The 23184-nt window shown below is 28.1% G+C and overlaps 2 protein-coding genes across 2 annotated transcripts; one reads left to right on the forward strand and one right to left on the reverse strand.

The window, feature by feature from the left end:
* Positions 1-2419: 2419 nt before the first annotated feature.
* Positions 2420-7179, reverse strand: LOC107437826 (biogenesis of lysosome-related organelles complex 1 subunit 5). The gene is made up of 5 exons (XM_016049951.3): positions 6965-7179; positions 6545-6627; positions 5665-5794; positions 3762-3820; positions 2420-3083 (listed from the first exon to the last, which is right to left on the reverse strand). Exons 1-5 carry the CDS (start codon positions 6999-7001, stop codon positions 2895-2897), a joined length of 498 nt encoding a protein of 165 aa, XP_015905437.2. The 5' UTR covers positions 7002-7179; the 3' UTR covers positions 2420-2894.
* Positions 7180-8833: 1654 nt separating this feature from the next.
* LOC107437827 (putative leucine-rich repeat-containing protein DDB_G0290503) lies at positions 8834-23155 on the forward strand. Its single transcript, XM_016049952.4, has 8 exons — positions 8834-9013; positions 12847-12928; positions 13427-13535; positions 15328-15422; positions 16373-16473; positions 16966-17075; positions 19863-20047; positions 21365-23155. Exons 2-8 carry the CDS (start codon positions 12870-12872, stop codon positions 23055-23057), a joined length of 2352 nt encoding a protein of 783 aa, XP_015905438.2. The 5' UTR covers positions 8834-9013; positions 12847-12869; the 3' UTR covers positions 23058-23155.
* Positions 23156-23184: the final 29 nt, after the last annotated feature.

Here is a 23184-nt window from a genome sequence, read left to right on the forward strand (position 1 = left end):
CATTGGTTAGAGTTCTTTTGCCGTGAGGCTAACAATGCAGGTTAGTCTTGATCCAGGATTTCCCTTGTCTTCTGAATATGGTTTAAAATTAAAAGGCTAAGGAGTTGAACATTAGTATTAGCGAGAAAGCCAAAAAATTGGGTCGGCAGTCATGAAATAAAGTAGTTTAAGTAATTATAAATAATGGTTTAAAAAAATCTTTTTTAGATTATGATTTATATTCATATTTTCCACTTTGCTAAATATAAATGCTTATATTATTTCTAATTTTGAATTTCTCTTTTTGACTTGCATGATGTATCAAAACTTAACTCTTAGCCTAAAAATGTTGCTAGTGATATCTGTTATTTTATTTCTCCATTGTTGGCTGGTATGTATAATGAAGAAATATGTAAATTAGAGCCTCAGTGATAAATGAAGGGGGAAAAAAACCTTTTTAATCATAAAAATAAAACAACTTAATTCCTCAATCTTTTTTATCTATCGTACAGATTTTAAAACCTAATTTATATTAATGGTAGAAGTCTGGTTTAATCGAAATGAATTTTTAATGAAGGAAAATTATTATGCTAAGTAGTTTAAAAAATTATTCCTATAAAAATTAAGAGTGTGATAGTAGAATAAATGGAGCTCTTTTTTAATTTTGAAACTTATTGATTAAATTTTGCATTATAAAAAAAAAGTAGCACACTTATTTTTTAATTGCATTATACCGTTCAAAGATTTTAATTCTGTTTCAACTGAAATAATTGAATAATATGTATTATTTTTGAGTGACTATAAATTACTTTGTTTTAAAAATATTTAATTTAATGAAAGTTACCAATTATTTAATAGAAATAAGTCTTTTTCATAATTTGGAATTTTGTAAGAGTAAATTAAAATTGTTTTTTGGCTATACTCTATTGCAAGTTAAGACCATTGTGATATAGGATTTTAGGTAATCATTCGCAATTGCATAAAATTCAGTTTTAATTAGCAATCAAATTATATAATAATGCTTTCAAAACAATATAAAAGCTTTTAATAAACTTGTTGAACAGAAATTTAGTTTGTGCTGTTTTTTATAAGCAAAAAAAAAAAAAATAATTGTTGTGCTACATTGTTTCAGGAATTGGTGATGTTGATATTTGTTGGAGCTTGGCATCAATTTAGCATGCACTTAGATGCAAACAGGCTCTCTTCATAGGGATAATAGTTTTTTTCCCCCTGCAACAGAGTATAGAAATCAGGGACCACATGTTTTGCTGTCTCTGCACACGATTCCAAAAATGCATTTGATTCAAGATATGTATTGAAGCAATTAAAACATCTTTAAAATATTACATTTTATTCGATTAGTAACTAGTTGGCTTCAGCAGCCAGTTTGTTTGCCAGAACGAACACACCGCTTCGCTATCCACATTGTTTATCGCCTCATCATAGAATTCCGCCTTCACATACGGATCACTTCGCTGCTCCACATTGTTTGATGCATTTGGCGGCATTGTTCTGATTTTATGATATTGATATTCTAAAAACAAATTAACTCTTTATATTTGCCTACAGGAACTCACCGATTTGCGGTTCCCCATTTGCTAAAAATCAAATGGGGAAACTTTCAATATACTAGCTTCAGGTTGAATGGTTAGTGTTCACGGTATACCTACAATTCAGTAAGCAGACATATAAACACAAATTCTTTATTTAATTACAAAGACAGATTTATTTAAATTATAATTTTTTTAACAGATTTAAAACCAACAATATAGATAAAGATATAAACACATGTGTTTAACATCATGGAATGTTATGAGTAAACATTTTTCAATACATTTGAGAAATTATAGTTATGTATTTTAAGTTTAAAAAAAATTGTTTCCAAAATGCCTCTATCATTCTATGTTTTTAAAACTTCAAACAGAAAAAGAAATTATTTTATGCGACTTTCAACATAAAATAAGCTCAGAAAAACATGAAATAAATTTCAATAAAAAAATTCCTTATGAATAAATATGCAATTTCAGTAAAAAAAATCTCCTAACTGAACATTTTATACAATAAGTTGTATGTTGATGCTATGTTTAATGTTTAGAAAATACATAACTAAATTGAAGGTAGGTATAATTAGTGAAAGTAATGCGTTTGTGATTTTGCACAATTAGTTTTTGTTTTCAATAATTGTCATTTTCATTCTTTATTAAATTATTGCTACAAACTGAATGAAATAATTCTGGAGACATTAAAACATCATTTATGGGTCATTGGTCAATTGTTGAATACTTTTAGCATGGCGTAATGCTATGCTATGTATTTTATATAAACTAAAAAATTTTGTTATGCTGATTGGGACTAAAGAAGTTTGAGAACAATTTTAGTTAAACTGCAAATAAACAAAATGGTTCAAATATTAGTGGAAAAATAAAAGACCCTGGCAAGCTATCATTTGAAGGAATTATAATTTATAGATTTGGGAGAAAACTTGTAATACTTTTTTTTCAGCAAATAAAACATTTTTGAATTGAGATACTTACAGACTTCTAAAATAACAGCTAACAATGAATAAATTAATTTTTCAACTAATAATGCATTTACTATTCATAATGCTAGATGAGTAAAGAAATTTCTTCCTCTTGGCAAAATTCGTTTTTCATAACATTCTTTCACAAAAATAACAAAGTCATAAAGATTTTCCATTCTATGTCATTAAAACTTTACAAAGTTGCATAAGTATAATAAATCATAAGTTAAAATATAAATACACAATTTGGGAATAAATTATTAAACAATGAAACTTTCATCAACAACTCTTTTGTTTCAGTTCCATAGACAATATAACGATACTGAAAACATGATTCAGATTTCAAAAACTATTGCCATTATTAAGATGTTCCAGTATACAATAAATACATAGCTTAAATACTATTGTCCGACTGTGTGGGTGATATATGCATAGCTTCTTCTAATTTATTGTAATATGTTTTCAGTTGCTCTTCTTTGTCAGCAAATGTTTGATTAACTGCAGTATTCTTATTCTGAATGTCATCAACAAATGCAATCCACTCCTTTTTCCTCTGTTCTCTCCTACGATCTAAAAAGTCTTTCTAAAAAAGGGAAAAATGAATCAGGAATTAATTTTTTTTTTCAAACACCCACCTGGGGAACATTTTATCAATACAGGCATCTGAAGAGCATATTTTTTAGCCACTCTGTTAGAGGCACCATATTAGGTTGGACAACATTACTCCCACAATAAAGACAGATGGCACAGAGATTAAAAGAACATCCAATGCCTTGTCCGCAATTCGAACCAAGAACCTTTCTGATGTAAGGCCAGTTCCCTGACCCTTACACGCATCAGTCAGGAATCAATAATTCAACATCTTATTAAAGATTAATTTAACAATAAAGATAATGTAATAGGTTATAAATAAATATTAAAGAAAGAGTAGAGCATCAAAAACAAATAAATTAACTGAATAAATAAGTATAAAACTTCTAAAAAATAATAGTTATACAAAAGATAAAAAGTGTGATGAATCAAAAACAACAAAAAATCAAATATAGCAAAAGAATAAATAATTTTACAATGGAGAAGAGACACTGTGTTATAGGTAGTAAGAATAAATGTACAAACATAATAATTTACATTGATTTTTGTTTTTTAAAAAAAAGACATTTATCAGCCATTTTTCAATTGGTCATTTAAAATGCACACATCTTGAGTTTAGAACTGTTGTTGCAACTTTAACAATTCTGAGAAATAAATAATCACATCTTACCTTTTTATTGGAATCCTCTCTTTCCACAATATTATTGCACATACGCAAAGCCACTTCAACTGAAATTAAAAGTTTTTTATTTACTCAATAAAGCTTACTTTTATTGATACAATGTAAAATTTTAATGTATCAATAAAAAAAAAATATTTCGTAACAGTAAGATTTATATAAAACATGAAATGAACGGAAATTTTTAAGAAAAATATTACTGATATTTTAAAATTCCTACAATTTTCAATTATAATATTTTTACAGTCAATTCCTTCAAGAATCTGCCGATATATTAATTAAACTTATTTTCAATGTATTGTTACTTTAAATATAAATTTAATCATTCATATTCCAAAAGAAATATTTAACAATTTAATGTAATTAAATAAAAGGTGTAAAACAATTCCAATCATCAATTTCACAACAATGAACATAATTTATACAACACTTCCCAGAATTTAATCACATATATTCAAGATTTCAATTCTCCAAAATTAACGAAACAAATCTTTCTAATGAAAATAGATAGAAGGACATAGAAACTCATTTATTGCATATATGTCAATAAGAGGTATCAAATAATTCTTATTGTAGCATTGCATTTGCAACTGGGTTTAAAGCAGCATTTCATGAATGAAAAAAATTAAGTTTACCAAAAAATGCGAAAGAAAAACTTTCGGACATGGTTCCAAAATATTGCAGAAGAGATCAACGTGCAGAATTACAAATAAACTATCATGAGTCATTCCTTTCTCAAATAGAATCTTATCCTGATAAAATATTGTAAGACAGGCTTTAAAGCTGACAAATTTGAGTGGCAAAATATCATAGAGACAAAGTATCATGGGACAAAACACAGTAGGCTCCTATCTAAGTGGACTAAAGCTTTAAATGTCTCCTCTGACATATTTGGCTGCCTCTCAAATAAATCTCCTTACAGTGTCCACTGAAGAAAGTGCTTGTTTGTTAGTAACATTGGGTGGTAAATCTTCGATTTCCTCATCCTCTTCTTCTGATAGTTCACAAGAAGCTTTTGTTTGAGCGATGATATCATTGTCATGCCACTGACCACACACTGTTACTGCATCACCTACGTTTACAAAGTTATGAAATTCCAAGTCATCAAGTTTCAGGAGTCGGGTCAATCTGTCCCAATCATTTTCGGTGTAGTTTTCAGCAGAATTAACGATATTGATTGTTTGACTATTTTCGTCATCTTTAATGAATCCAGCCTTCTTGAAGCCATTCATTATTGTAGAGAGAGACACATTCCATGCCACTGACGTCTTTATGTCCATTTTTTTTAAAAAGTTTATCATTATGAGAATTGGTTTTCCATTTTTAAAATTTTTTATTTTTTTTGGAATATTTTTTTTATTTTTAGAAAAAAAATCTACACTATTTATGGAGAAAAATATTCAAGTTATCGAGGGATTAGAACAAAAAATTCGTGAAATCAAATTTTTTTTAACATTGAGTATATAGGAAATTTGAAGGGAATTATTATTTTTCTTCGAGATATCGAAAAATTCGTGAAATCGAGGTTCGACTGTATATGTAATTGTCACACTTGGCAATATTTTGTCGAAAAACTTGACAAACAAACCATTTAGTGGATTACCGATCTGTAGAGAAAGAAAAGTTTAGTGTATTTCAAGACAAATGCCAAATGAAATACCTGCATAAATATTTTTAATGTATTCTTAAAGAGAGAGAAAAAGAAAACTACATAAATTTAAAAGGCATTCAAAAGAAACTAAATGATGGCCAAGTATAAATTATTTTGAAATATTTTTTAAGAATAAATTATTTTGAATAATTCTTTAACAGGAAATTAGACTATTGTAAATGTCTTAAAAAAGTTGTATATTTTTTGATTTTATATATATATTTAGTAAAGCATGATACTTACAGTGGCCAGTTAAATTACAAAGATGCATATCTCCAAGTTTCACACCTTTTTCAATTTGTGTTTCTTTTATTTCAGTCACAATTTCAAGCATTTCAAACATTCTCCTCACTTCCCTTTCCTTTCTTTTTTCCTGTTAAAATTTTGATATAATATTAAATTTTCTAACATTTAAAGAAGTATTAGTAAACAACATTTAAGAACTCTTAAGTACTTTCAATAAGAAATGGAGTACTTTAAAAAATGATCTTTTGTAAACACAATAAGACAATTTAAACAGTTTTAAAAAAATAATTATATTCACAAATATTTATTATCTAAAAAAAGGTCACCAAAAGGTTGGAGGAAAAAAGGAAACCTGATCATGACATCACGATGGAGAGGGAAAATGTGCTCTCTAAGAGGAGAGGGCTGAAAAAGAACTGTGCTACTGCCTTGATATAAGAGGAATGGGGAGAAAATTGGTGTAACAGGTACAAACGATAGAAAATGAATCTCATGCAGAATGTTATGATAGGAATAAACAAATACAATATTAAAAAATTAAGGTTTTAATGAAGCAAGAGTAAGGAAACAAAAAATCGAAGCTGAACATAAATAAACACTTGGAGAATTACAAATACAGGAATATAACTTATAAATTGTAGTTGAATTTTATACAGGAATATAACTCATAATAAAGGAATATAACTTATAATTGCTATACATTATGTGAAGCATACAAATTTTGATGGATTTGACTATTTAAATGTATTAATTCTTAATAAAGCCAAAAAAAAAACAAGTTTAACCAACAAAATAAAAAAAGGAATAATTAAATAATAATGGAAAAATACTATTAATATGAAGGAGTTAAATCTGTCAAATAAAAAATTGATACTACTTCAAATTCCTTCAAGAAAAACTTAGTTTCCCCCTGAACGAATGGCCTATGGTCAAACAGGCGACTTTCTACATCTCCTATATCTAAATAAAACACAAAATTAGGATATGTCAGACTTTAGATAATTATCATCAGTTTAAATTTTCAACATATTAAAACATGAACATCAAATAAAAACTACTTTAATCCATCAGTAATAAAAGCATATAATCCTGATGATAAATCAGAAAATTCTCCTCCGCTACGCACTTGATCTTAATAAACTAACAAAATCCGAAAGTACTGCACCAAGTTTAATGATAAGTAAATTGGAAAATTTTCCTCTCAAAATTGGTACATTCATTTAAGACAAAAAATTATAACAGTAATTAGACAACAACAAGACACTCTTAAAAAGAGAGATAAAGAACAGTAAAATACCTTTCATCACTCGCTCCAAAACATTTCCTTCAGACATTTTAATAAGTTACTAAAACGAAAACAAAACAGGATAAGAGACCAACGCCATTTTGAATATGTTTAGAACTGCCTATTTCTGTTTCAAAATGAACGTATCCTTTCACGGAAATTTCATTTAAAAAAAAAAAAGGAACCAAGAAAAAGAAATAAACAATGTTTAGTCTTTTGGCAACACTGAAAAGGCTACCTTAAATTAAACAGTATGGCGCTTTATAACAGGCCCCCATCAACTGGCATACTTTTGAAAAGACGCTCGCAACACGAGCCGCATGTTAGATGTAATTATGTTTTGTTTATTTATATATTTGATACTATCAATAGAAATTATTTTCTTGAAACAATGAATACTTTTAAAATACCTAAATTAACGAGACTTACATTGAGAGATACAAAGTGTAAGATTAAGTTTCTGGGGTCTCTGTCAGAAAATCTTGGAACATAAACTCGACAGGGAGATTCTCTCTCCTGTCTTCTTAATATTGCACTTAAGAGAGTTATTCGTGATTCAAATATCAATACCAGTGGTCACATTTGTACCAGATCAATACAACTACTTGTATATGTAGATATAATTGCTTGTTCCCTTCCTGCGCTGAAAGAGGCATTATTTGCCCTTGAGGAGGCTGCAAGGCAAATACAGGGCCGGATTTACGTATAAGCTAAATAAGCTGTGGCTTGGGGCCCCGAGATGACAAGGGCCCCCAGATCCTACTTTCCCCCCTCTTTTTTTAAAGTTTTATTCGGAGCTGGGGCCCTCAGAAGCCTAAAATGCATTTTTTTCCCTTTTTACTTTGTCGGACATAATAAATATAAATAAATGACTGAATAAAACAAAAAATTTCGTTGTCATTAGAAGGGAACATATCATCTTTCAAGCAATTTGAGTATAAATAAATTATTCATAAATAAACAATTTTTTAGTTTAAAAGGAAAAAAAGTTTTTTTTTTTTTGCCCCATCATTCGATCATCAGACTATTTAATTTATGTTTCTAAGGATCAGAATTCCCTTTTATTTTACTCTAAAATTCTACAAATGATATATTTAATGCTTTCATGTGATATGCAGCAGTTTTAAATAGCACTTTAAAATATCTAAAAAAGGACAGAAATTGTCAGTTCAAAAAAAAAAAAAATAAATAAATAAACTAATACTTTTGAATAAGAATTTAAATAACTACACACGTTTAACAATACACACGTTGCGTGTGGGTGTGGTGATGACGCAATAAAAGAGGTATACAAAAAAGTTAAAATCCTAAATATTATATTTTTAAACTCCTCGAAATGATAAAGGAGGTATACAAATTAACTGTCGCAAACAAATTAATATTAAGTAAGAACGAAACAAAAATGATATCGAAATATGCTGAATCACTAATGAGACCGGGATGAAAGACATCGAAATCTATTTGATTGTAATAGTATAACTAGAAGGAGTTGCAAGTTTGTTGATAATAGAAATTAAAAATTATTGAGGAATTTTTCTTCAAATGTTTGGCGTGTTCTGTTCCTGAAAGATTTACTAATATTCTGGAGATTTTTTTCAAGTTCTTCGGCCTTTTCCTTAGGGAAATTTTGTTTCTTATTTACTGCTAAAAAATGGCGTCTAATTCTTTCAATGATTTCGATGGAACTAAATGAAAGCGTGATAAATTAATGTCTGATATTTACAGGCTCCCGCTAGACGGCGTACTCAAGCGTTGCGATCGCGAAAGCTAGCCCATAAAGCGAAAAAAATAAAATAATGGTAACCACAAACTTTCTTTTTGTTGCCAACAAATAAAAATATTATTTTTTTCCTTAGTTCCTATTGTTTTCTGCAAGTTGTTAAGCTGAAATAGACAACGGGAAACGTGCAGCAAAAATAACATGTGTAGCGGTTTCGTTTTAAAATGTCTGGCGGTGTTGTTATTGATCAATTTTGTTGCTTCAAACTGTTTTTAGTCTGAGATAAGAACATATTTTTATTAATTGATGATTGTAAAAACTTGATTTATTTTATTTAATTCGTAAGTAGTCCTAATTTAGTTGAGTCCTTATTCATTTCACCTAATGTGCCTTATTCTTAAAGTGAAAGATTGGGCTTGGAATATTTGTTTGCAAATCTTAAGTTTATTAATGCTAGTTGTTGCTATTAACACATTTTCGTTGTTTTCATTTTTTTAAAGTGATTAATTTAAGTTTAACTAATTTACTTTCCAAAATTAGTCAATAATTTAGTGATAACATCTGATTTGTATAAAATGTTCTGTGGCAAAAAATTGAAAAATGATTACTGATCACCATTTTGATTACTAATTGATTACTAATCACCATATATGTCATAATTCAATGAACTGTTATACCATTTTTGATTGATATATTTCTTGTTTGTTAAAAAATATATGAAATTCATAATAAGCCTTTGTTTGAAACTAGATTTGTGGGATTTTAATCACTTTGCATTGTGCTTTATTGATTCTCTTAAGGTAATAATTTAGAAATATTGTAATAATCCACAATATTTTTTAATTTAAAAAAATAAGTACAAATTATTCATTAGAAAAAGTAGAGATATTTCCATATCAATACTTAAAGTCAATGGAACAGAATTTGCCAAGTGTCAATTACCAGTTCTTGAACTTGAAATAATGCATGTTATAGTTTGCTCAAATATGACCCCAGGTGTTTGACTTCTTGAGTTCGTCCAATTCTTTAATTTTTTAAAATATTCTATAAGTTCATGAATGCCACTTTCATTGTCATCAACGTCTAGTGATCATTTTTAAGTACCAATAGAGAAATATTCCAAAATATGAATTATTAGGTTATCAGGGTGTGTAGCGTTTTTAAAAAGTGCTTTAAGGTGCTTATTTTTGATTTTCGTTTTTTAAAAGTCTTTAAAGGTGCTTTTTTCATTTTGTGTTTTTAAAAAGTGCTTAATTTTCCCTTGACCATGTTGATTTTCGCTACGAATTATGCAAAAAGACATAGTTCACAGTCTTCTATTCAGCGTTTTTACTATTCCTTCAACCCCAATCTATTTCGCGTATTGTCAGTCCGTAGCTTATGAAAATGCCATTCATTTTACATAATTCAAAATTTCATGATTTCTGACGATTGTCAAAAACAATACCAAAAGATTTTTTTTATTTTATATGACGCTTAAAACAAGATAAAACAGTCATTTGTCAAAAACTTTCCAACCCTGCTTAATTATGATATTTTTTTAAAGTGCTTAAAAATATTTCTTGAGTGCTCGAAAAGTGCTTTAAAGGTGCTTATTTTTTGTTGAATAATTTGACTATGCACCCAGGTTATGGATCGAAGTTTTCTCATTTAGTGTATATTTTTTTAACATTCGTTGCAAACACTTGATATTACTTCATCAAAAAGGTTGCTAAAACTGCATTAAATCTAAACATATGATTGAAAGAATCTAAAATAAATTTGGTATTTGCAAGGTGCAAGTTTATTTTCCCAGCATTGAGCTTCTGAGCAAAATCATTTAGAAACGACCCTGCTTCGCACTAGTTTCCCATTTAGTAAATAAAGGATAACTGGGATTTTTTGAAGTAGGAAAGGTTGCAGCTAAGAGTTTGGAAAAATCTTGGACTTATGATAACGTTAAAAAGAAAACCAATACTGATTGACTCAATCATTGTTTATATTTTGTAAAAAAATTTAATTTTAACATTTTTTTTTATTAATGGTATCAATATTTAGCCATGTTATTTATTGGTTATAATTATTTGTTAAAATATTTTCTAATGCAGTAAGGAAAAGTAAAGAGCATTAGAATGAAACATCAATCTTTATTAAAATTATAATTAAAAAATGAAAGAACTTTAAAATAAAATTTAACAAAGCAATTTACGTGCTAAAAAGCCAACCTACAAGAATATAAGTAATCTGACACTGTTATTGGAAATAAAAATGTCTATAAATGGTCATTTTTTATCAAAGAGAAGCAGAAAATTCAAACTACCTAGATACCAATCCCTTCTCATTTTTACTTATTTTAGCTATTTTCTCCCCTTTTACTCGCAGCAGATAAGATTTTCCGAATTTTTTACCCGCCCTCCAGATAGATCAGATTATTGTAGTTCAAACGACGCTGTTTCTGACAAGCCTTTTAGAAGTACCAAGCCTGGAATCTGCTAATATCTCGATTCTTATTCACACGATTTTAATATCAAACATAGCTTTTCATATTTGCGTGTTGCGATTCTTATTCACGCGATTTGAATATTGTACGTTGCGATTCTTATTTACGAGATTTAAAAATCCGATATTGTGATTCGTATTTACGCCTTTTTAAAAACCTATGTAGCGATTCGTATTCACGCAAGTTTAAAATTCAATGTCTTGATTTGCTCATGCGGTTTATAATATCAAACATTGATTTTCGTATTTATACGTGATTTTAAAATAAGGCATTGGGATTCGCATTCACGCATTCTAAAAATTATGCATCATAATTCTTATTTATGCAATCTAAAAATTACGCATCATGATTCGTATTTACGCGATCTAAAAATTATGAATCGTGATTTGTATTTACGCGTTTTAAAAATTCTATATCCCAGTTTGTATTTTCTCATTTTCAAAATCGTATATCTAGTTTCATATTCATGTGATTTCAAAATCCATAATTGTTATTCATATTCACGCAATTTTAAGATCAACTATCGCGATTCTTGTAAGAAGTAAATTTTTTTAAAATTAGTTACTATAAAGGTGACTGTTTTTCTAACGACGATTATTAGTATATGTAAGTGTTACAACATCAGAGAAACTGGAAGGGAATATATTCAAAACTTACATTCTGTGCTTGCAAAGAAGAAAAAATAGGATTTGTCACAAGATGTTTGAAGATGGACTAACGACTAAATATAGCAAACATAAAAGATATAGCAAACAAAAGCAATCACTTAAAAAGGTATTTAATTAAAAAAAAATTTTTGGGGAAAAAGAGTTAATTAACTCATCATCAAAATTTTATTTATAATTGCTGTTATTTATGCTATAAAATGCAAAATTCTTATCAAATAAAAAACAATTATCTAAACAGTTGCTGATTGTCATGTAATTTTTCAAACTAAAATAGCAATTTTTGTATGTTAAGGAGTTACTATATATTTCTACTTCACTGTTATTGATATGTTTCAAAGGGCTGTAGTTAGATTAGACTATAACATGAACATAATGATTTGGTCCATTGTTAAAAATTTTTTTTCCCAATATAATTTAAAAAGTAATATTACTGATATATTTGCTATAAATCACATAACAGTATTTATTAAAAGAAATGAAATATTAATGTATATTCTCAGTAGTTTTAATTTGCTAAACCAGGTAGTTTTTCAAGTAATAATTGTCTCTTATGTGAACTGAGGAAAAATATAATTTCCAGCTTTATTTTTTCAATTGGTAATTTTTATTTTCACTAAATGTTAAGTATCAATGTAATCATTTATATAATAATAGATTAGTACACAATTGTATGTCAACACATTATTTATTACCTTAAACTGTCTGGAATTTATTATTAAAGGGTTGCGCTTGCGTAAAATTTACTATCGTGGAAATTCAGCTTTTTTGCCTTTTGGCTAATCTCATCCCTGTATTGCTCAACCATGCATATTTTTGGTAATATGATTATTCATCATCAATTTTTTTTTAGAACTCAAATTTTTTATTGTGAAATTGATATTATTTTAATGCAACGGTTTAATGCAACGTAACCTTGTATGGTTACGTAGCATTAAACTGGAGAGAATATCTTCAGGTAACTAACTGTTCTTAAAATAAAATTTTTTATAAATAGTTTCAGATGTTTACTGAGTGTTATTATTTTTAGGAAAAGGACATTTTTTTCCTTCAATGATGAATTCCTTCTCTTATGATGATGCACTAAAGCTTATTCCCAAAGCTCGACCCAGGTGACAAATTTTATACTTTATAATAATTTTATTTTAAACTTATTTGCTAATGAATATTAATTATTTCTCCATTTTATTAATTATCTAAATTAAAGTATTTATCTTATTAAAAATTTGTTGACAATACAATACATAATAATACAATACGCAATAAATCATAACAATAGTAGTTTTAAAAAGGAGTTATATAGTTGAATTGAGAAATAGTTAAATAACCTTAGATAATTAAATGAGTAAATACAATACCTGGTTATAAATTTAACTGAAAATGTAATTTTTTTAGTTTAGATGAATGTAATATTGTGATTTGAATACAGGAGTCTAATATTTATCGGTGTTTAAAAATAATAATTATCTGTTAAAACTACAATTTAAAATACTTTTAAATTATAATTTGTGTGGTATATTGATTATGGGTATATTTTGTGGAATTCTAATTTTCGAAATTTTTACTTCAATGAACTTTTGTAACTAAAGCATAAATATATTTTATTTCAGAAAATTCCTGGAATCTCGTTGCGATCCTGTTCTTGATCACTGCATGAAATTACGAAAATTCCATAATGAAATTGAGCATTTGATACTTATGACTGCTAATTTAAAAGAAGTAAATTTTTTTATTATTATTTATTTTTTGCTAATTTTGTTTGAGGATTGAACAGGTTTAGATTGAATGAATTCTGTAGTTTAGATTGATAGACACATAATGTTTATTTAGAAAGAAATGTAATATAAATATTGCATTTATTTAATTAAGCATAAAAATAAAAATCATTTAACTAAAATTAACTTGTAAGCATTCAATAAATTTAATCATACTGCTCATGGATTTACTACTCTGTATAAACTTGCCTTTATTAGGTCATAAAACTTTGACTTTTGTTTGATCTTCTGACACACATTGGCTTACGCAATAAAAAATTCTCTATATCATTATTTCTAGTCCTGCAGTAGACTGATTACAAAGAGACGTAATCAAGCATCACTGGCTGCAGTCAATAAGTTGGTGGGTGATTACTTTGATAAGCCTGTGTAGTGACAGAAGATACACCATATTAGTCCTTATTAACTCGTTATCTATTATCGTTCATTAAATCGTAAAGTGCTGAAATTCGCCTAGAGTAGGGGTGCAAACCTTTTTGAGTGAAGGGCCACTTGCACAGCAGGTTGGCTAACGAAGGGCTGCACGTGTATTTAGACATGTTAATGACAAATGTAGTAATGTTTATTTAAATATTAGCGTTCCATTTTTTTTATCAATAAACTTAGTAATATCAATAACTTAGTAGTGTTCCATTATTAGAATTCATTCAGAAATAAAAAAACTTATATATATATTTTTTTTTTACAAAAAAAAAACTTGCTATTTTTACTGTATGAACAATAGATTTATCAAAATAAATAAACATTGAAGAAAAGAAATATTTGACCTACTAAGAAATATTTGAAAACTGCACCGAAATACCGTATCAAAAAGTGATTATTTAATTGCGCGATTAACAATAACGTGTCGTAATAACATCATAGTTAAATAACGGGATCATCAAAATCGTGTAGAAAAGTATAGAAATAATTGGGAAAAAATATATTTATGCTGAACTCAGCATGAATAAAGCGTGTCAAGTGCGTGATTTGAAATTTGCATGTCGTAACAGAGCAATTGGAATTTTTTACAATACGTGGGAATAAATAGCAATAACTGCCGAAAAAAATTGTTGAAAAAAAAGAAAGAATTGCACAAAAAAAGATAAAAAATCATTTAGGTTTAAGATAAAATCGCCACAAATAAAGTGCACGAAAAGTGATTATTTAAATTTGCGATCTGAAACTCGCGTCATAATAAAAATTCAGGATTTTCGAAATCACGTAGAAAAGCGGAAATAACTGTTTAATAAAAATCATTTATATTTACAATTAAATCGGCTTAAGGAAAGCGCGTTAAACATACATTTACTAAAGAATCTGTTAAAATTGATTGTGTCAAAACGTGATGACTTAAAAGTCCGATTTAAAATTGCCATTTTTTAAAATTCTTTTTATTGTGTTTAGAAGCTCTCGCGGGCCGCACTTCATTAGTCGATGGGCCCCATTTGGCCCGCAGGCCGCAGGTTGTGCACCCCTAGCCTAGAGGTTGTCAGACTCCCAAAGTGAGGAAGACAATGCTTTCTACAGATGGTTAAAATTGTGATAATGTGTCCTCGAATCATCCCTGAATATGATCGGAGGATATCTCTGTTGTCGATAGCCCATTCTGCAGCTCTAATGTGATGAAAATGAAGTTTTCACCTGTGATGAAAATGAAGTTTTCACCTACCTATTACATTTTTTCTGGATTATATTATTGTTTTGAATTTAAATACTCTGTTATTTCTTTATGAATATTTTCTTTTACAATGTAGGTATATGATGATTCTGAAAGAGAACCCATTCTTCAGTCCTTACCACCTATTCCTGAAATTCCACAACTGATAATGAAAACTCCTGATGAAAAACTGTAAGATTCCATTGTGAATTTTTTAAAAATTATTTTTACACTTACAAATATTCCATATTTAAGAGGTTTCCGGATTCAGAAAGGAAGATAAAGTCTTAAGTTTGATACAATGTCTAAATGTATTAAAATGTTCTCTTTTAGTGGAAAATTCTTAAATTTTTTTCAGAATTAAAGTAAGATTAATTTAGGATGCAAGAAATAATTCCAGAAATTAAGAGAGGCAATTAAATTCAATAGTGTAAGTTGTAAAATTATTAAAGGTCTTTCAGTACATCAGTTATTACAAAATAGGTTTATGTTTCTTTAATCAAACTCGAAGTCTAGATAAAAACTGATGAATGTAGTGACTGGGAAATGCAGTTTAATGTATAAAACATTGTGTACTAGTATGGTAAAGCCAAGTTTTTTTTTTTTTTTTAAGTTAAAGTACAGATGAAATATTGAATGCATTTGAACCAAAAAATTAAATAAAACACTTTTGTAAAGCTAATCAATCAGGTGTTAAATTTATATATTTCAATTTCTTAATTTTTCATTAGATTTGGAAGCAACTCATGCTATTTTTTTTTCTTATTCAATTTCATTTATTTATTTAAAAAAAAAAAAAATTAACATGTATCGTTCACAGTATATGTGTTTTTAATTGTTTATAATTTGTTTAGTGTCAGAAACTTAACATTATTACATGTAATTTTAAATAAGTTACTATTTTATTCAAATCTTTCAACTTCTATAAAGCATTATTAATAATTTTTTATTGATTATTATTTGTATAATCTTTCAATTCCTATTTTATTATTATTTTTGTTTTATGTCTAATAATTAGTTAACATTATGTAATGCAATTTTAAACAATTTATTATTATCTATGTGTAATTTTTTTTATTTAAATCATTTAACATCGCTAAAAGATTAATAGTAATTATGCATTTTTTTATTATATTATTTAGAAAAAATTTGTCTCTTGAGGAAATGGAACTATCAGATGAAAGTATAATGAAGCTTGTATCAAAAAGTATAGCTTGTGTTTTGTTTATTCTTGGTTATACAGGTAATTAAATTAATATTTTTCCTTAATGAACATTCATTTTGAAAAAAGTTTTCATTTTGCTAGGAATTTTTTCATTAACTAAATTAGAAATACCATGCTTTAGAGTTTTCGTTATTATTAATAATTTTTTTTAACCAAATATTTTGTTTTAATGTTGAAAATGTCTGTAAAACGTACTAGACTTTTTTGTCTTTCGTCATCATATTTAATTAATTATAATTTGTAATTTATTCTAAAGAAAATAAAGAAATAATTAACTTTAACTAATAATTATAGCCCTATTGTTACATTTTTAGAATTTGTAACTTATGTTTTAAAAAAAGAAAGAAAAAAACTCTAATAAATATATATATTTTAATTTATTATAGTTTTGTGATTCCTACTTATCAGATAATCTTTCTAATCATAAATACTATGCAAAATTTTTACTCTTTATTATGGTGTTTTTCTCTAAAATATTGATTATTCCACTAAAGATGATTTTACATTTAGATATGTCTTCTCATTTGTTGCAAATGCTAAGTAAAGTTATCATAGATTATGTGAAATCTTTGATTGAGAAAATGGTACAACTATTACCAATAAATGGTTCTATTTCTTTGGTGAGTTTTATTTTAAAATATAAATAAATGTGATGTAGCACTTTTCTATGCTTATTCAACTTAGCATATTTATTTTCAAAGTATTTATATATGCTATTATTAAAATTGAAAAATTATTCTTGTTAACATAATAACTGTAGTATCTAAAGAAACTTTTTTTCTCATGTAAGGCAAACAGGGTTAGCAACAATTGTGATTTAAAAAAAAATATTTATTTAAATCAGATTATTTTTCTACCTATACCAATCGAAGAGTTTTGATAAACTATATTAATACTTAATATTATTTCAAAACAATATTATATCTAAAATGCTTAATATTACTAAATGACATATTTTAAATTATTTTTATAATTATTTCAAACTTATCTCTTAAAAAATAAAATTGTTTTCTTTATTATGATCAATAGCCTAGAAATGTTGTCATACATGGCTTGGTACAATTTTCTGTTAGGTACTGTTTCGCCATTTTCTTCTGAACAGATCATAACAGAGAATTGCCCTTAACCATGTGCAACCACATTTCCAGGTAAGGGTTTCTATGCAATTATTATCTTGATAATGTGTCCCAACTCCCCTAGAAGTTAGTCGCAACATTTATGTGACCCCCTATTATATACAGGGGTTTGTCTAGGTTTTTTAGGAGGTACCTGTTTTGTGAAAATTTAGGCATAATTTGTGAAAATTTAAGTACCTATTTTGTTAAAATGTAGATTTAATTTGTGAAAATTAAAGTACCTATTTTGTAAAAATTTAGACATAATTTGTGAAAATTGAAAATTATATTAAAAAATCAACACAAAAATATGGTAAAGTAAGAAAATATTTTCCAAAAATTGTCGCTACAAATCAAAATCATTTATGGCTGGTAAATTTCTATATATTTTTCCCCATGTATTCAAAAAAAGTTTTGCTTTTGCAAAATTTTGGGCTTAAAATTGTATCCAAATTTAAAAATCATTTCTATCAGAACTAGTGCTAAAAGTTATTTTGATTATGAGAACATTTTTGACTGGGTCATACAGAAAATATGTTTTCTAAAAAATAAAGGCCTATTTGAATAAATTTACAATAGTGTTTATAATGTTCAAATGTTTGAATTTTAACTTCCTGTGAAATTTATAGAGCAGGGTGAATAGCGTTTTTAAAAAGTGATTAAAGGTGCTTATTTTTGATTTTCATTTTTTAAAAGCCCTAAAAGGTGCTTTTTTCATTGGGTGTTTTTAAAGAGTGCTTCATTTTCCCTTTTCCAAATTGAGATTTTTCCTTTACCGTGTTGATTTTTGCTACGAATTATGCAGAAAGACCCAGTTGACATTGCTCTATTCAACGTTTTCGCAATTATTTCAACCCAATATAGCGTATGAAAACGCCATTTGATTTACTTGATTCAAAAATTTTGTCAAAAACAATTCCAAAAGGTTTTTTTTTTTTTTCGTTGACATGTTAGTAAAAACTTGATAAAAACGTCAATTGTCAAAAACTTTTCCACTCTGCCTAATTATGATATATTTTTAAAGTGCTTGAAAATATTATTTGAGTGCTTGAAAAGTACTTATTTTTTGTTGAATAATTTGACTATGCACCCTGTAGGGTGAGAGCCTCGTCATTTCATTTTAAAAAACTCACGAAAAAAAGCTTGCTTTGATATAGTGTAAGTGATCAGTTAGGCCTACCATATTACACTATCTGACCAAACGTTTGCCACCTTTATGTAAAAAGACACCTGGCAGAAAAACTCTTTTCTTTCTCATAGATTGCAACAAGAATGAGGTTTGCATGAGAACTGGCTCTTCTAAAAGTATTTTGTGAAACTACCGTTTTTCCTAAAGTTGACTCTGTGAAGGTGCCGCTAAACGGTAGTAAATTTATGCTGGACAGACCCCTGATATATAACGTTTTTTAACTTGTACATTTCAATAACAAAAATAGACTAAAAATGTAGTTGAAAAATTGTACCTTAGGGAGCGAAACTGATTGCAGATTTGAAATCATTACACCTAAATTAGGCAACAATATATATTTTATTATTTTATAACAGAAGTTGAACAGTCGATCAAATCTTGGGTTTGCGACTACTAATGTTCAACTCCGTAGCCTTGTAATTTTGAACAAACCTAGAAGACAAGGGAACTCCTGGATCAGTACCCCCAGAGGTATGATTTGTCATGGGAAACTTTGTGACTCGACAGATTTAACATGCATCAGTCACAATTTACTACACGGAGAGTCTTCGGCCGGCGGGGATCAAATCCTGGACTTCTTGGGCATGGGCCCAGTGCGGTACCAACCAGGCTATCGCGTCCCGAACAATATGTATTTTTTATTTTATTTTATAACTGTCGTGGAACAGCCAACCCAGTTTTTGGATTTACGACTACTAATGTTCGTAGCCTTGTAATTTTGACCCCAACCCAGAAGACAAGGAAACTCCTGGATCAAGTATTGGGGGAAATTTGCCTTTGTGAAGGACTTTCTGATGGAACTAACCCGCATTTGCGTTACATAGAGAGGAAAACCATGAGAACCTTCCACGGTTAGCCTGATGGCAAGGGGACTCTAACCCTCGATCTGTCTACCACTGAGGATATTTCACAACAGCACTGTGGTCGGTGCAAGCTGGGTGCGAAATTCGTATCTACTGGGATTCGAACCCAGTACACCTTATTGGAAGAACAGCGCTCTATCCACTGAGCTATCACAGCTCCAACAATATGTATTTGTATAAATGCAGCAAAAAATTTGTTTGTGTTATTAATATATTGTGCATTTGGCTTATGATTTATAGGACTTATTAGAAGCAGCCCTGCAAAGTGAAGGAATCAATGGAATTGGAGAGCTGTATTCATTTTATGCTGAAAGAATTGTTAAGTTTCATGACAAATTCTATCTGAAATGCAGAAGATTATGTGATGACTTAAGGAATAATTTGAAAAAGCCAGATGCTCCACCTGTGGAAAATATTACAGAAAGGTATATGCCAATAATATATATTAGTAATAAAAATAGACAAATTTCTATTTGTGTTGTTGTCCCCCATTTGTAAATTTCTATTGAGATGGTTCCGTTTTTCTAAAAAGGCAAAAGCACAATTGTTTCATTATTAGGTATTTTGCTTTAGCAATGTAATCTGCCTACCTTGATATGTTATTAATATAAAAATTGTATATCTCTGTGTATACGTCGCTGTCAACATTTCGATTATTATTTCTATAGATGTCATTTGTCAAATGATATTAGTTGCATAAAAAAAAAATTTCATTCAAATGTTTTTGCAAAATTTTTTTAAAATGTGGAATTTAGAATTCTGTGTTTGGAGATGATTTTCTTTGGGTCTCAACAGATGAGGATGAAATCGAATTCATTTCAGAATGGGAAGCAAGTGATAACACTGCTAACGTTGTTGAATCTTTAAATTTGTAGCTTTATAATAGGTTCTAAAAGTTTTCGTATATTTTTTAAAAACTCTTGAATAAATTTTCTTAACTTTTTTTATTTTTAATTTCTTTTAACATAATTTGAAGTATTTTTTCTTTAAAAAAACCTTTATATGCAGAACAAAAATATAATGAGAAAAAATTAATAAATTACTTGTAAGTAACATATTAATAATAATTGTTGAATGGAGTAATTTGTAAAGATAAAGTTATACAGATTTATGCATTTCTATTTCATTATTAATAATGTTCACAATCAATAAATTTCGACTTCGTTACTGGTGTATCTGACAACTCCTTATTTTTCATAAAGTTTTGGGAGTTCGAAAAGTCAACTTATACACTATACTTAGTATAAACAAATATGTGCTGCAATTTTTTTTCTTCATATTCTTGTTTTTCCTATGCAGATAAATTTTTCTGACCGGGAATTCATGGGCTTTTTAATTTTTTAGGTATTGATTAATTTATGTTATGGTTCAAATAAAAGTTAGAACTAGTTGTGGTTTTTATTCTTGCTCTAAATTATGTGAACCATGACATTGAAAAAATTAGTACAAGATTTATTAGTTATGAAAAAATTTGTTTAATAAATGAGTGAATTTAATTAAATTTTCATATACTCACAATATTACAACTACCAACTGTCCAATTTTGCTTGTATGAAGGAGTGTGCATGTATAAGGATTGAGGGTAATTATAATTCTTGTACCTTTCTCTGACATGTTAATACTCTGTTTTAAAATGAAGTATTTAAATTCATTTTATTTCCATTAATTATAACTATAACCTTCCTTTTTTTTAAATTTAAAACTGCAAACTATGAAATTTAATTGAAAATTTATCTTTCTAGCTCTGTTGATGAACTATGTTCAACTGATATTATCAAGGAGGAACAAAACAATGAAGCTAATTCTAAAGATTCAATCAAATACTCTCTTGACTCAGGGGTGTTAGCTGAAGATATATTTGTTCGCAAGAAAATTAAACGAAAATCTGTACGTTTTGGTCCCCAAATTGAAATGTGTGAAATAAGCAAAAATAAAAAATTACTTATGACAAACATTGCAGTTGATAAAGAGAAATTTCCTGCTGAAAAGTCTGTTTATTCTGAATCTTTCACATACTTACAAAGTATGTTGACAGACAGTTCAGTTTCTTTAAAAGGCAAAAATAGCAGTCAAATAACTGGTTTATTTAATAACTCATTTTATTATTGTGATGATGAAATATTAAGTGACAGTAAAAGTATTATTTGTGATGTAAATAAAGTTCCTGATAAAAGTGCAGTCAGTTATCCTGATTATGAATCATCAGTTCAAAGTTCAATTCGTGTTGATGCAGTAAAAGATCCTGATATAAATGCACATGGCTCTGAATTGATTGATGTGTCATGGGATCAGGATGTTAATATTGTTTGTGATGAAGAGGAAGCTATAAATAACAATACATTTGATTCTGAATTTGTTGAAGAATCAGTTCCTGATGAAGAGAAAGCTCTCAATAAAAGTGCAATTGGCTCTAAATCAGTTGATGATTCATCCAATCAAGGTACTAATATTGTTAGTATAGAAGAGAAAGATTTTGGTGAAATTGCAATGGACTCTGAATTAGTGCAAGATGCTAATATTGTTTTTGACAAAAAGAAAGCTTGTTATACAAATGCAGTTGCATCTAAACTGACCAATGAACTTTTGAATCAAGATTCTGATATGGTTAATGAGGAAGAGAAAGATGCCTGTAAAAATTCATTTGATTTTGAATTGATTGAGGTATCAGCAATACAAGATACTAGTCTTGTTCCTAATGAAAAGAAAGCTTTTAATAGAAATGCAATTGATTCTGAACCATGCAGTCAGGATGTTAATATTGCTGGTGTAGAAAAGAAATCTTTTGATAAAAGTGCAATAGGTTCCAAATCGACTGACAATCTTTTGAATTTGGACAGTAATATAAGTCGTTATGAAAAAAGAACCCCAGTTAATAATGTGATTGACCCTGAATCTCGTTCAAATCTAGAATGTGTGTTCCCTGATAATACAGATTCTTCTGAATGTACAAAGCACATTTCAGAATTATCTTGTGAACTTAATAGCTCAGTTTGTAAACACATTACAAAAAAATCGGTAAGTCATTCTACTGATAAGCCGCTGCACAATCACAAAGCTATAAGAAAATTAGCTGATTTGAAAAATTTTGGTTCTTTGTCCGATAATTCAACTGGGCCTAAAAGGAAGAAACCCAAACTTATGAAGCATAAAAAAGTGTTTGAAAATGACACAAATATGGAAACTATACCTACCAAAATGAAAGATGATATAGAAAATTGTGAACATACAAGTTCTAGTCTTGATTATAATATAAACAGTACAAAAAATTTAAAAGAAAGTGAAGAAAATAATTTTCACAATTATCATAACCCCAAAACTAGTTTAACGTTTGAAGATAGTTCTGTAACTATTAGGAGTAGTGAAACTATTAATTACATGCAGGACGTGAGCAGCTCTTCCGAAAATGAGACTGAACAGATATGGGTATCTCTCTAAATAAGAATGTTCTTAGAATAAAATTGTTCAAATTCATTTTTTTAAGGAAACATGCCATTGCATTTGAAAATAAAAAGTAATATTAACACCTATTAAAATTTCGTGTATTTTATTTCAAATTGAATAC

This window comes from Parasteatoda tepidariorum, chromosome 9, assembly GCF_043381705.1.
Source record: "Parasteatoda tepidariorum isolate YZ-2023 chromosome 9, CAS_Ptep_4.0, whole genome shotgun sequence".
Lineage (NCBI taxonomy): Eukaryota > Metazoa > Arthropoda > Arachnida > Araneae > Theridiidae > Parasteatoda > Parasteatoda tepidariorum.